General features: G+C 39.7%; 1 protein-coding gene across 1 annotated transcript in view; it reads left to right on the top strand.

Annotated features, from left to right (window-relative positions):
- The window catches only part of galnt16 (UDP-N-acetyl-alpha-D-galactosamine:polypeptide N-acetylgalactosaminyltransferase 16), a 37,532-nt gene that overhangs the window by 21,852 nt on the left and 2,161 nt on the right, over positions 1-13,519 (top strand). Inside the window, exons 7-14 of the mRNA XM_072689465.1 lie at positions 2,738-2,825; positions 3,073-3,157; positions 4,674-4,777; positions 6,711-6,837; positions 6,983-7,075; positions 7,250-7,333; positions 8,135-8,258; positions 8,502-8,618. Of these exons, the coding sequence (XP_072545566.1) occupies positions 2,738-2,825; positions 3,073-3,157; positions 4,674-4,777; positions 6,711-6,837; positions 6,983-7,075; positions 7,250-7,333; positions 8,135-8,258; positions 8,502-8,618 (822 nt within the window). The remainder of the gene's footprint in view (positions 1-2,737; positions 2,826-3,072; positions 3,158-4,673; positions 4,778-6,710; positions 6,838-6,982; positions 7,076-7,249; positions 7,334-8,134; positions 8,259-8,501; positions 8,619-13,519) is intronic.

Raw genomic sequence — 13,519 nt, 5'->3', positions numbered from 1 at the left:
CTCTATTCTGTCTTTTATTGGCTACACCGGCCCAGTATCTGACCCACATATATATATATACAATATATGCAGCATACATGACAGTACCTTGTGTGCAAAGAAAGTCCACTAAAGGAAACAGAAACTTTTTAAACCAATGAAACTTGTAAAATACTTTTGTGCTGTTGTTATTGCACATGACTAGAATGTTAGGACTAATATATATAATTATCTGCAACCAAATGTATTATATCTATTATTAAATAATTTTATTCCAAATATTGAAGTGGCGATTTTGTGCAGCAGTGTGTTCCTGTGCAGCTTAAAAGCAGTGGTGGAAACGATCAGGTTTCATTGAGGGATTGTGTGCATTAAGCACTGGAATGGTGCTGTCAGTCAGTGTTTAGATATTAGCGGGTGTATGTCTATATTATCAGGTGTTTGTAAGCAGGTGCTGCAGCTCTGTGTGTTTGTCCTGCTTAATCGGATCAGTGTGAGGCTGCAGATCAGCTGCAGGCCAGTGCTGGAGCAGCAATTAGACACGTGGCTCTGGACCACAAGCAAACTAATGATCCGCACAGAATGATGTGCCCTCTGCCACACACACACACATACACACAGATAGCAAGCCAGCAGAGCTGATGACATCCAGTCAGATGGAAAGGAAATGTACTGATGAGCTCTGCTCAAAAACACACACACACATCACACACACACATTAACAGCCCTATTTGCAGGGTGACAGAGGTGTACTGTGTGTGTATGACAAGGGAGACGATGCGACAGTTGTTTTGCAGCCATTCTGTTGAACTCCAGCAGGTGTTGATGAGACCAAGGGGAAAGAGTAACACCGAGAAGAAGAGAGGAAATGGAAAAGAAGAGATAATAGGAGCATGATGTCATACAGTGAAAAGGACTTTACCACATAATTGACACCTTTGACTATAGAGAGACAGAAAAAGATGGGGAATGAACACACACCTCTTTTAGTCAGAGTTTGTGGTCACTGGTTGTTGCTGTGGTAAGCTGTGTCATTGTGGAGGCTTGGCCTTGTGGGATCATGTGAACTGCACCCAGAGTTCAACAGAAGGTTAACCGTTTTAAAAAGAACCACAGCTTTAATTGAAAATGTGTTTTTTATTATGCTGTTGTAATTTCAGGACCCTTAAACTGAGTTTATAAGCATCCACACATTGTGACATTGTCCTTCCTGTATTAACCTGTCAAATACTGTATATTCATATTCATCTGTCTGTATGTTTCTATGTCCATTTGCCACCCATTCATCCATCTATCCATCCATTCATCCCTCCATCCATCATTCAACCCAGCCATTTATCTATTCAACCACTCATCCCATCTACCCGCAATCCACCCACCCATCCATCTATTCACCTACTCATCCATTCATTCATCTAATCCATCCACCCACCCATTAATCCACCCACCATCCCTACACCCACCATCCATTCACCTACTGACCCAACCTACCCCAACCCATCCACTCAAAAATCCATTCATCTGCCCATTCATTCAATTGTCCATCCATCCACCCATCAACCATCTACACATCCACCCACTCATCCATCCAGCCACATATGCACCCATCCATTCACCCATCCATGAATCCATCCATTCTTCAACTCACCCATCCATTCATTCATCCGTCCATCCATCCACCTATCCACTCACACACCATCCTACCCATACACTCACCCAACCTTCAATCCGTCCAGCCACCCATATCAAACCATCCATCCATCCACCTATCCATCCATACACCCAACTATCCATCCACCTACTTACCCAATCTACCCCAATCAAAAATCCATTCATCTGCCCATTCATTCATTTGTCCATCCATTCATCCACCCACCATCTACCCACTCATCCATCCAGCCACATATGCATCCCATATTGCATATGTAGTCATCCATCCATTCTTCAACCCACCCATCCATTAATCCATTTTTCCATCCATCCATCCACCCATCCATCCATACATCCATCCATCCATCCATTCATCCACCCACCCACCCACCTGCTGCTCAGTTGTTTACTCTGTAGTTCAGGTTAATGGGTGTATTGGGTGTATTGGTATTGGGTGTACTCTTTTTATGGATAACCTTAAATGCTCTGTACTCTTCCCATGGAGAGCTTTCTGTAAATAAACCTTGGCCTCCTCTGCACTGAGCCGGCTCTTGCTGGAGATAACATGTTCAGCCACTGTGCTGAAGTGTGTGATAGAGCATGAACCCCTTTTCACTTTAGTAAGCATGAACAGTCTCAGAAACAAGGATGTATTCAGCATCGAGTGAGTAGCGTTTAGTCAATGACCCGAAGCTGAAGCGTGTCCATTATGTTGTCTTAGCTCTGAAACCACTGAAAGAACTGAACTGAGTCATCTTTGACTCACTGGGGATATGGCTGGAGTATATGCCTCTCAAGCATTTAATGTGACTGCTTATTATCACTGAGAACTTCAGACCACTCTCATGTTTTACACCAGTTATACATGATGTGCCAGCCTGTGGAGAAGAATTAAAACACTGAAAACATGCCTGTTGGGGTGCTTTTATTAATGTCTATTTATAAAGTAATGGACCGTTTTATTAATGACCATTATGATTGGTTTATCTGTGTCTGTTTCCTTTATTTCTTATATGTGTTTTTGTTTGTCATTGTAATTTTGGTGTGGAGAGAGCACAGTGCGATGTCTTATTTCTATTCTTATTCCACTGTCTCTGTTTCCCCCCAGGACCACACTCGTGTTGTCAGTCCCATCATTGATGTCATCAGCCTGGATAACTTTGCTTATCTGGCAGCCTCTGCTGACCTCAGGGGAGGTGAGGGCAGGATCTGTAATCTCAATACAGATAATCCCTACAGAATGCGTAGGATTAACAGATCTGTTCAGTGTACTGTCTACATCTCACCAGTATAGCCGAGACCAGCAAACATATGGACATGTGTTCGAGGTGTCATTTACCAGTAATGTCCTTAATACGGTTGAAAGAACCCTTGGTCATTAGGTCTTGTAAGGCTTGTAAGAGTGACTTGACTCCAGCTTGCTCTCTCAATCTTGGACTGCAGGGTTTGACTGGAGTTTACATTTTAAATGGGAGCAGATTCCAATTGAGCAGAAAATGGCCAGAAATGATCCTACGCAGCCAATAAGGTGAAGTCATGTAAATAATGTCATTCTCTCTCTCTCTCTCTCTCTCTCTCTCTCTCTCTCTCCGTCTCAGTGACACACACATTCTCTGCCAGTTTAATATTCACAATTTATATGATTATATGGAAAGTTTATATAAAATGTGTATGTAATTTAAAGTCATTTTGTTGAATATTGCTGGAACAAAACCTTGTGTCTCCATTTGTTCCACATCATTTGAGAACTCCAGCTGTCCTTTACATTATATTAAAAACTGAATGGACCAATAGAAATGCTCCAAAATTTGTGCTGCCTGCCATCAGCAGCTAAAGGCCAGAATGGGTACATTTGACCCTGCTCTCTCCGGGTGGGTAGATGGCTCATTCTCTCCCCACATCACTTTAGTGTGAATTCTGGCTGGCTGACGCATCAGTGCAGGGTACCCTGCACTTAACTCTGAGCATGTTGGTTGCCTGGTGACTTTGAATCGGCAGAAGCTGGAAAAGAGGCTGGTTGGGCATGTGTCTGAGGAGGCATGTGTCAGTCCTCACCTTCCTAGTGTCGGAAGCGTTATGTGGGATGGGAGAGAATACGAACGAGTGGGTTAGGTAATTAGGTAATCTAAAATTCTAAATTCTAAAGATATTTTTTATATTGACTTCCATTGAAAGTTAACAAGAATTTGTTCTTCTCCTGTAAATTTGCCTTTTTTGGAGATACAGTGTTGATTTACATTTGTATAATTATTTCATTTATGATAACAGCTTTATAGGATTGATCTAATAGGCTATAAAGAAGTCAGATGTGTACAAAAGGATGAGCAGAGCTGTAGCTGATTACTGTCAAATAACTGATAGCTGTAAAAATCAGTTCAGAGTGATCAAAAAGCAGATAAGGTAGACTCTATGGACAAAAGTATTGGGACACCTGCTCGTTCATTGTTTCTTCTGAAATCAAGAGTATTAAAAATAGTTATTGGAGAGATATTGGAGCATTGTTTTAAGAAATTTGATTGGGTAAGCTTAGGATGTTGGATGATCACCAGCACACTTCATCCCCAACTCCCTAACTCATCCCAATTGTATTGGATGGAGCACCATCATTTGAGAGAGCACAGTTCCACTGCTCCACAGCTCAATGCTGGGGGGCTTTATACCTCTCTAGTCCATGCCTGGCATTAGGCATGCTGCCATTAGTTTCATGTTTATCTGCTCCAGAAAGCCTACTCTATTGGCAGTTCCTCTCTACTGGGAGTTGACAAGTTGTAAGTGTGCATTTGCACATCTGTGTCAGAAGCAAAAAAATTAGACACAGAGTGTAATTATAATATATTACTTAGTAATAAGAAAGTAATAGAAGTAATAGTGGGTAATTGCTTCTGTATGGTCCCAATTTTTTTTCTTGTTTCTAGCTTATCATATTTCAATTTGCACTCCACAAGTTATTACATTATTTCTTTATTATTAGCATGGCATGATGACAAGACTGTACATGCTCTCTCTCATTCTCTCTGATTAATCGCTGTTGTGTGCTCCTGTAGGACTCCAGTGATTGCTGGTGGGATCTTTGTTATGGACAAGAGTTGGTTTAATCATCTGGGCCAGTATGACACACACATGGATATCTGGGGTGGTGAAAACTTTGGTGAGTCCACTAGACGCCACACTCTGCACTGGGCTCACTGAGCCCTATTTCTTCTTTTGGCATTTAATAGAAATTTCTCTCGCTGAGAATGTGTGTATAGAATGAAGCGTATTAGTACGGAGGAAGTCATGGTGTCTCTAACACCAGAATGAGTGACAGAATTCCTTGTGAGTGTTAATTAGGTACATTAAACTGTGGGGTTGTGGCTGCACGTTTGCTGTCTGTCAGTGTGTATGCTTGTGTTTGTTAGTTTGAGTATGTTGGGGTTTTTTTTTTGGAGTACATCTACTTGAATGTCTTTGGAGAGAGGTGAAGCTGGTAGTAGTGTGCCCATTCTGTCAGGTTTGATAAACAATCTCCTTCAAAATCCGAGACGTCTCAATTAATCTCCTCAGCATCAGTCTAATGTAAAATGTATAATTTATGGCAAGTTCAGAAGCAAGGAAATCTGCTGCTATTATTTGCAGTCTTTTGAAGCTGAATGATGCCAGAGTGGGATAAAGATAATAGAGATCAGATTCTGTCTGTGCGCGTATGCATGCACAAGTTTGTGTGCTCGGCAAGTGTGTGCATGTATCCGTGTGTGTGTGTGTGTGTGTGTGTGTGCTTGCATGCTTGGAGCCCTCTGCTGGCTGAAACTGAAATATTACTGCTCTTAATATTAAAGCAATGCTGAGCGAATAATATTGTCATATTACTCCCGGATGCTTCTCTAAAGCCTAAAGGCTTTATTGCTGTTCACCTCCACACTAATCTATGGACATTAGAGTTGGGAAATTGTGCTGTGTTAGCTTTATCCACACTGAACTAGTTATGTGTGGAGAAATGATCTATTATTTAGATCCCCTTCAGAGATTTGAAAATATTCCAATAACCATCCCAAAAGTGAAAGAATTCAGTTTCCCATTAAAAAGTAAAAGACTGTTTTTCTCTTTTACTGCATGGTGAGGTCAGTTCTGCATGTTAGTAAAAACACTTTGGCTAAATTGGTTATTGGCTAAATAATGTTATTATTAATGCAGTGCTTTCATATTGCAGATGTTAACATCTATGATCTGTATATATAATATATATTATGAAATTATATTATTATATTATTAACAGTTAACACTTTAAAGCTTAAACCATCAAATAATAACCAGAAAGATCTAATTATTTACAACTGGAGGGTTTATTTCACCTTCAATTATTTAAAAAAATCCAATAACACTTTGCATATTTTACTTATATTTGGCACATCCATGATGTATTGCTTACAGTGATTCTTTTAAACAAACTAAAACATGCAGAGCACAAAATTAATAAACCCTTTTATATCCAAAGTTGCCTTTGCAATTATACCGTAGTAATAAAGAAAGAAAATTAAGTAACTAAAAAAAGCTTTCAGATGAAGGGATAAAGTGAGCTCTAATAGTATTAGTAGATCATTTCAATATTCAGAGTGCATTATATTTAAAGTAATATAATATATAAATGATACACTAAATTGTAATTTAAAGTATATAATTAAATTATATATATACTGTATATATTATAGTAAATAATATAAATCTAACATCACTGAAATTGACTTTTAACTAATTTGTAATATTTAAATCCACACTATTATTATTATTGATAGTATTATTGTTATTAATAATAATAAAAAAATATATAATAAAATAATAATTTTAAATGTTATATATTCTAAATGCTTAACATCCCTGAAATTAAAACACTAAAAATTACCTTTTGTTTAAATAACCTCAACTTTACATTTCTTTCAATCACTCCCTTCTCAAATCAGACCCCTGCATTGTACCTGAAGTACCTTCGCTCTCTCTAAAGCTATGCGTTTTTATAATTGAATTCCAGGTTTCTCCTTTTCTAAACTTCATGGGTCTTTATCCTCTCTCTCTCTCTCTCTCTCTCTCTCTCTCTCTCTCTTCTATAGAGCTGTCGTTCCGTGTGTGGATGTGTGGAGGCAGTTTGGAGATTCTGCCCTGCAGTCGTGTGGGCCACGTCTTCAGAAAACGCCATCCATATGATTTCCCAGAAGGCAATGCTCTCACCTACATCAAGTGAGTGCAATCTCTTCCTTTCAGAACGCAATAAAAATAATATTTCTTTGCTTATATTTTCAACATCATATATACCTTTTTGTGTGTGTGTGTGTGTGTGTGTGTGTGTGTGTGTGTGTGTGTGTGTGTGTGTGTGTGTGTGTAGGAATACACGGCGAGCTGCAGAGGTGTGGATGGATGAGTATAAGCAGTATTATTATGCTGCAAGACCCTCTGCTCAGGGCAAGGCCTTCGGGAGGTCAGGAGTCTTCTCTGTACCCTTGCTGTTTTTGTATTAATATCTAACATAGGCTTCTAGCTGTTGCTGTAATTCATCAAGTCTAACTGCTTTGTCTGTTATCTGAAAATGAAATCATCACATTCTGTCCCTTGTTCCTTAACCTCTCCGTCTTATCTCCCCTTCCTTCTGCAGTATCGCCGACCGCTTGGCTCTGAGAAGGAAGCTGAACTGTAACTCTTTCCGCTGGTATCTGGAGAATGTGTACCCTGAGCTCAGGTGAGTCAGCCTCTCTATGTCTAGAGCGACTGTACCAGCCTCAGTGAGGAAGGAATGTCAGACATCTTTCCATGTGTAACACATCAGTCAACAGTCAAGAGTTATTGCACTGTCTATTAACCCTTATCACTTTTTTTATTTAACCCCCTTAAATCTCAACTTCACTATATGTCCAAATGTTTGTGGACACACCTTCTAATGAATGCATTCGGTTACTTTAAGTTGCACCCAGTGCTGATACAGATGTGCAAATACACACACACACACACACACACACACACACACACACACACACACACACATACAGCTTGTCTAGTCCCTGTAGAAGAGAAGTATTGCTCCCTGGAGCAGATCAGCATGAACCTACTGGCACCATGCCTTATAGCAGGATTGGGATAGAGGGGTATAAAGCCCCAGTATTGAGCCGTGGAGCAGTGGAACTGTGTCCTCTGGAATGATGGTGCTTCATCCAATACTTTTGGGATGAGGTGGGGTGGTGATCATCCAACATCCTGATCTCACTAACTAGCTATTACTAGCTACTGCATTCTCACAGCAATGCTCCAAATTCTAGGAGAAAGCCTTCCATGGACAGTAGAGATGAACCATGATTAAGCAGGTGTCCCACTTATTATTAACAGCCACTTATTATTAATAGAAACTGATTTTCTATCAGGCTGTAATGATGAAAACAATTCTGGGAAAATAGTTGACAGGGTAGAGGAGGGAAAATGAGGCTACATTCGTTGATGGGTGTGCATTTAAGAGTTAATGTTTTCCATTTGTATTTGTCTTTGGCAGGATTCCAGAGCAGAAAGTTGCTTACAGTCTGCTGAAACAGGGTGGGCTCTGCCTGGAAAGCCACAGCACAGACAGTCTGGGTTTAGCAGAGTGCAAGAGTGGGTCAAGTATACCTGCGTCACAGGTAATAAGTGTCAGTGTGTTATTTATCTACTATAGATCAGTGTGCGGTTGCCGTGCTCTTTAAACCGTAATTAGTGATCATCATGGACTTTGTTGATGATGATAAAGGAGTAAATAAAAAGTCTTTTTGGTCTGATTTCATGTTATAACCATGTTATAATGCTTAAAACACACTGGAGAACATGAGTGAATTTGTCTGATGTATCACAGGCTCACCTACAGTGTCTCTTCCTCTTTTCTTTAGAAATGGACTTTGATGGAGCCACAAATCCGCCAGCAGGACCTGTGCTTGGCCAGCACAGCCTTCTCCTCAGGGTCTAAGGTTAGGCTAGAGCCGTGCAGCCCTAAAGAGTCCAGACAGGTGAGAATTGGAGATTAGCAAATATGGTAACGGTGATCATGTACTGCAGTCAACAAAACGGAATAAAATAGAACAGTTATAACACTTATAGTAGATACAGAGTAATTTATAATAAATTCTAAATAATTCATAGATGTTACTGAATCATTTATAAGAATGACAGATTCACTTATAGTAGTTACTGATTCATTTGTAGTAGATACAGAATCATTTCCAGTAGTTACTGAATCATTAATAGTAGATGCAGAATCAATTTTAGTAGTTTTTCAACTCATAATAAGCCTATGGGTAATGCAAATTACATACTCAATTATAAGTACAGTCTTAGACATTAAAATAATAACCCATTCTGGGGAGTGACTAAACAACCCCTAAATGTCAGTACCCAAGAATTCATAATTTGGAGGATACTGTGAGCCACACTCTACATCTATTTTATTCAAAAAATAGACATTTATGAACAACATCTCTGTTTTGCTTTGGGACCCATCAGGTTATTATTAAGAACCCCCTGCCTGAACTTGCAAATCAGAACAAACTGCAAACAAACATATCAATGCAGTTTACGTTGCTATCACAACCAATCTGGATGTAAAATGAATCTCAGATGCGTGTAACAAGACGAAACTGATAATATACGCACAAAGGAAGTCTGTGTTGCCAAGCAGGCTAAATAAAATTGTGAAAATATAATGTTTTGTAATTTACATTATAACCACCTGGTGCTATTCTCACACTGACTGCCCACGCCTCTCCCTGAAGGCTCGGCCTAAAGTTTAAAGAACCGTCACTTTGTTTTTAACCTGTTTTTTTTGTAGCTAATGTAAGTCTTAACATGCTGAGGTATGATTGGCACGTTACTGTGGAACTTGGCGTCTCGAGTACCAAAACATCAGGCAGAGCAATTCCCCTGTATCTTTTCCCCATCCGTCATAAGAGAGCATGCTCTCTATCTAGCACAGCTAGACCTGGCACTGACCCAGGCCTGATTTACGACTTTGAGATTGGGCCTAAACACAGACCATGTGTGAGTGAGTGTGTTGGATGTGTGTGTGTATCTGTACTAGCAATGATTTTAGCGAACGTGGTTGCATATTGTGCACATGTGTGTTTACACATAGTGCCTCATTTCACAGAGCTCTGTGGTGAGGGGAAGAAAATTAGCTCTTAAGTGTTTTCATGGAACGGACTCAGATGAGTCGTCTTGCTATGGGAACTTGGCTTTGTGGTGTCCGAGGGTAGTTTTAATAGGATAACGTTGAGCTTCCTCTTAGATTCCCAAGCATTTGTATAGTTTGTTGATGACATGGTGTTTTCTCATCACATGTGGTCTGTTCTTAGCAAACACACAAACAGAATGCTGTAAATGTTTGTGGTGTTTTAACTTCTATATTCATGTGCATACGTTTGGCCACCCCTGGGAAAATGATCCTGTACAGAAAACTCTCTTCTAGTGCACAGTTACTAATACTGTTTCTGTGCTCTGTGTAACATATTGAAAAAGCTAAAGTGTGGCATGGTATATTTCTCTATATATATATTATTTTTGTCCCCAGTATGTTACTTTCTGAAACACAGTCATATTTAAGTTTGTTTTCTGTAGAGCGGTACAGCTGTACAGCTCTCTTTGTATTATGAGTTACATTGGAGCACAAATCTAGACTGTCTAGAGGTCCTTCAGGACTGGTTTGAGAACTACTGTGGTTCTACTGAGGATTTGTTGCTGTTTTCACTTAGAAAATCTATAAAAATGTCATATGAACAGGGGTGGCCAACATTTTGAATATGACTGTAGGTGTGGCATATGCAGAATTAGCAAATGTTTTAGGCTTTATAGAAAATTACAAGTAGACTGATTATTAGTATACATTAAATAATAAATTATTTGAACTGTAATCATTTATTCTATATTAATTCACTTACATTAGAATAAATACAAATAAACTAAGAGTATTACATTAACCATTGTTAATACATGTTGCACATGTGTTATATGACTCTTCTTCTAGAGTCTAAAGTCAGTATTTCTAGTTCCTTTCAAATATGTATTTTCTATAATCATTCCTTTATTAGAGTAACTCTGTAAAATGACTGAAGTTTGGAGAAAATCAAACATGTGTATCTAACTGTTTTCTTCCAATCAACATATCAATAACTTTTCTGTTAGTCCATTCATCATTTGAACAACTGTCAGATTCAAATTATGAGAAAAAAAGCTAAAAAAAAGTCAAAGATTGAGATTTTTATTGCACGATAGCGATGGGGTGTCATACAGTTCTTGTTCTTGATTTCTTCAGACCTCTTCCATATTTCTCCAAGGTGATATACCACCTACTTAAAGGAGAATACAAGCAGATACATTGTTTGTATAAGCTGTCTGATGCTGATCTGACTGCTGGCTACTGTAATTATGCATTTGTATTAGTTCAATGTTTTGAAGTGTTTTTACTGGCAGAAACCCACTTCCTGCCAAGATTAATGGCTTTAAACAATCTTGGGGAAAGCCTTTTAAACAGTACTGTAAATCATCCAAAATAGCAACTTTACTGAAGAAGAAAGAACCTTATGAACTCAATAATAAAATCTTTTTAAAGTCATTTTAGAGTATTTCTATTGGTCCAGTCATCATGAAACTGTAAAAAAAAAAAGTCAAAATGTGGAAAACTGGGTTACAAGGTTTTTGCATGAAGGCAAAAACATACAATATGCTTAAAACCACATACAAATATGAATTTGTTTAATTACTGACTATTTTCTCTCCTCTCTACCTACCTATTGCTAGCACACACACTCACACACATCTCTAACTGTCATGCATCTGGCTCCATTTACTAATGTTAGACCTTGCTGCACCTTTTCCCATCTGATCTTTATTAAGCTATCATCAGTTTGAGCTTGCGTCTTGCATAATGACGTACGCTGCAGTCATTTAGAGTTATCCCCGAAGTCCGAGCGCCCTGCACAAACAGACCCCGCTCCATTAGAAGACCGCTCAGCTATTTGCGTACTCCTCTTTGTAATGGGCACCAGGGGAGCGTTTCTTAGAGAGCAGATTTATTCACAGAACCCCCAACCTTTCCACTGAATGACTGTCCTTTGGAAACAGCATCTCAGTCATTAGAAATAAATGGTGCATAACCCATTATTCACTTTTAAGCAGTGGGAAGAAAAAAAGAAAAAGAAATGCATGTTTTGCCCAAATGAATGAAATTTATAGTCAACAAACAGGGCCGAGCAGCTGCCAGCATAAATCGAGTAATTGAGGAACGCCTTGGAGAGGCATTGTAGGTCACTGTCAGTACTGAGGAGAGTTTATGTTCGCTGGCTCGCCCGCCCACGATTTTCCGCAACGCCCAGCCCAATCAGCCATCTGATTAGAACACTCTGTGACTCCGTGAGTCACTCTGTAGAAAGTTCATTGCTCATCCTTAAACAAAACCTGCTGCTCCACACAGCCACCAAGAGAGACAAACACTCAGACCCTCAAACTCTTGTATGCAAAGGAAAAGCTGCAGCATTTAGAAAGCTTTCTTTGATTAAACTTGCTAAACACACTCCCAGCCTTTCACTCTTTAACGCTGCCAAAGCTTTTAGCCAGTTACATCATCCAGCATCCAGTCCGGACTGGGTTTTACTGCTGTGCATATTGATCTGATGTAAGTGCCTGTAATACAGCCGAGCTCCCTGTGAATGTATCATATCATTTTATGGTTTGCAGTAAGCGTTTTTTCCAGCAGTGTTTGCCATACGCCTGGCTTTACATGTGTATTATAAATGTCTTACGTCAGTGGTTCCTAACCCTGGTCCTGGAGTATTCTTACTGGAACACACCCACTCCAGCTCAGCCAGGGCTTGTTAACCCTGTCTTAGCCAGTGCCTTGCCCACTGCACATTTAGGGTGTTTTCATGTATAGTTCTTTTAAAATAAACCAAACCCAGTTCTGTTAAAGTAATCTACACTATTTGTGGACACCCCTGCTAATGAATACATATAGCTACTTTGCACCCATTGTTAACACAGATGTGCAAATGCACACACAGCTTGTCTAGTCCCTGTAGAGATGTATTGTCAATAAAATATGACTCTCTGGAGCAGATAAACATGAATCTATTGGCACCACACCTACTTCCAGGTGTGGGCTAGAGGCGTATAAAGTGTGGGCTAGAGGGATTTAAAGTGGTGTCTGGAGGGGTATAAAATGTGGGCTAGAGGGGTATAAAGTGTGGGCTAGAGGGGTATAAAGTGGTGGCTAGATGGGTATACAGTGGGGAAAAAAAAGTATTTGGTCAGTCACCAATTGTGCAAGTTCTCCCACTTAAAAAAATGAGAGAGGCCTGTAATTGACATCATAGGTAGACCTCAACTATGAGATTCTGAAAATTCTGAAAATCACATTGTCTGATCACATTGCAAATAATGGTGGAAAATAAGTATTTGGTCACCTACAAACAAGCAAGATTTCTGGCTGTCACAGACTTGTAACTTCTTTAAGAGGCTTCTCTGTCCTCCACTCATTACCTGTATTAATGGCACCTGTTTGAACTCGTTAACAGTATAAAAGACACCTGCCCACAACCTCAAACAGTCACACTCCAAACTCCACTATGGTGAAGACCAAAGAGCTGTCGAAGGACACCAGAAACAAAATTGTAGACCTGCACCAGGCTGGGAAGACTGAATCTGCAATAGGCAAGCAGCTTGGTGTGAAAAAAAATCTACTGTGGGAGCAATAATCAGAAAATGGGAGACCTACAAGACCACTGCTAATCTCCCTCGATCAGGTGCTCCACGCAAGATCTCAGTCCGTGGGGTCAAAATGATCACAAGAACGGTCAGCAAAAATCCCAGAACCACACGGGGGGACCTAGTGAATGACCTGCAGAAAGCTGGGACCAACGTT

This window comes from Salminus brasiliensis, chromosome 10, assembly GCF_030463535.1.
Source record: "Salminus brasiliensis chromosome 10, fSalBra1.hap2, whole genome shotgun sequence".
NCBI lineage: Eukaryota > Metazoa > Chordata > Actinopteri > Characiformes > Bryconidae > Salminus > Salminus brasiliensis.
Note: the sequence above shows the minus strand (reverse complement) of the source record. Positions and strands in the feature narration are given on the sequence as shown.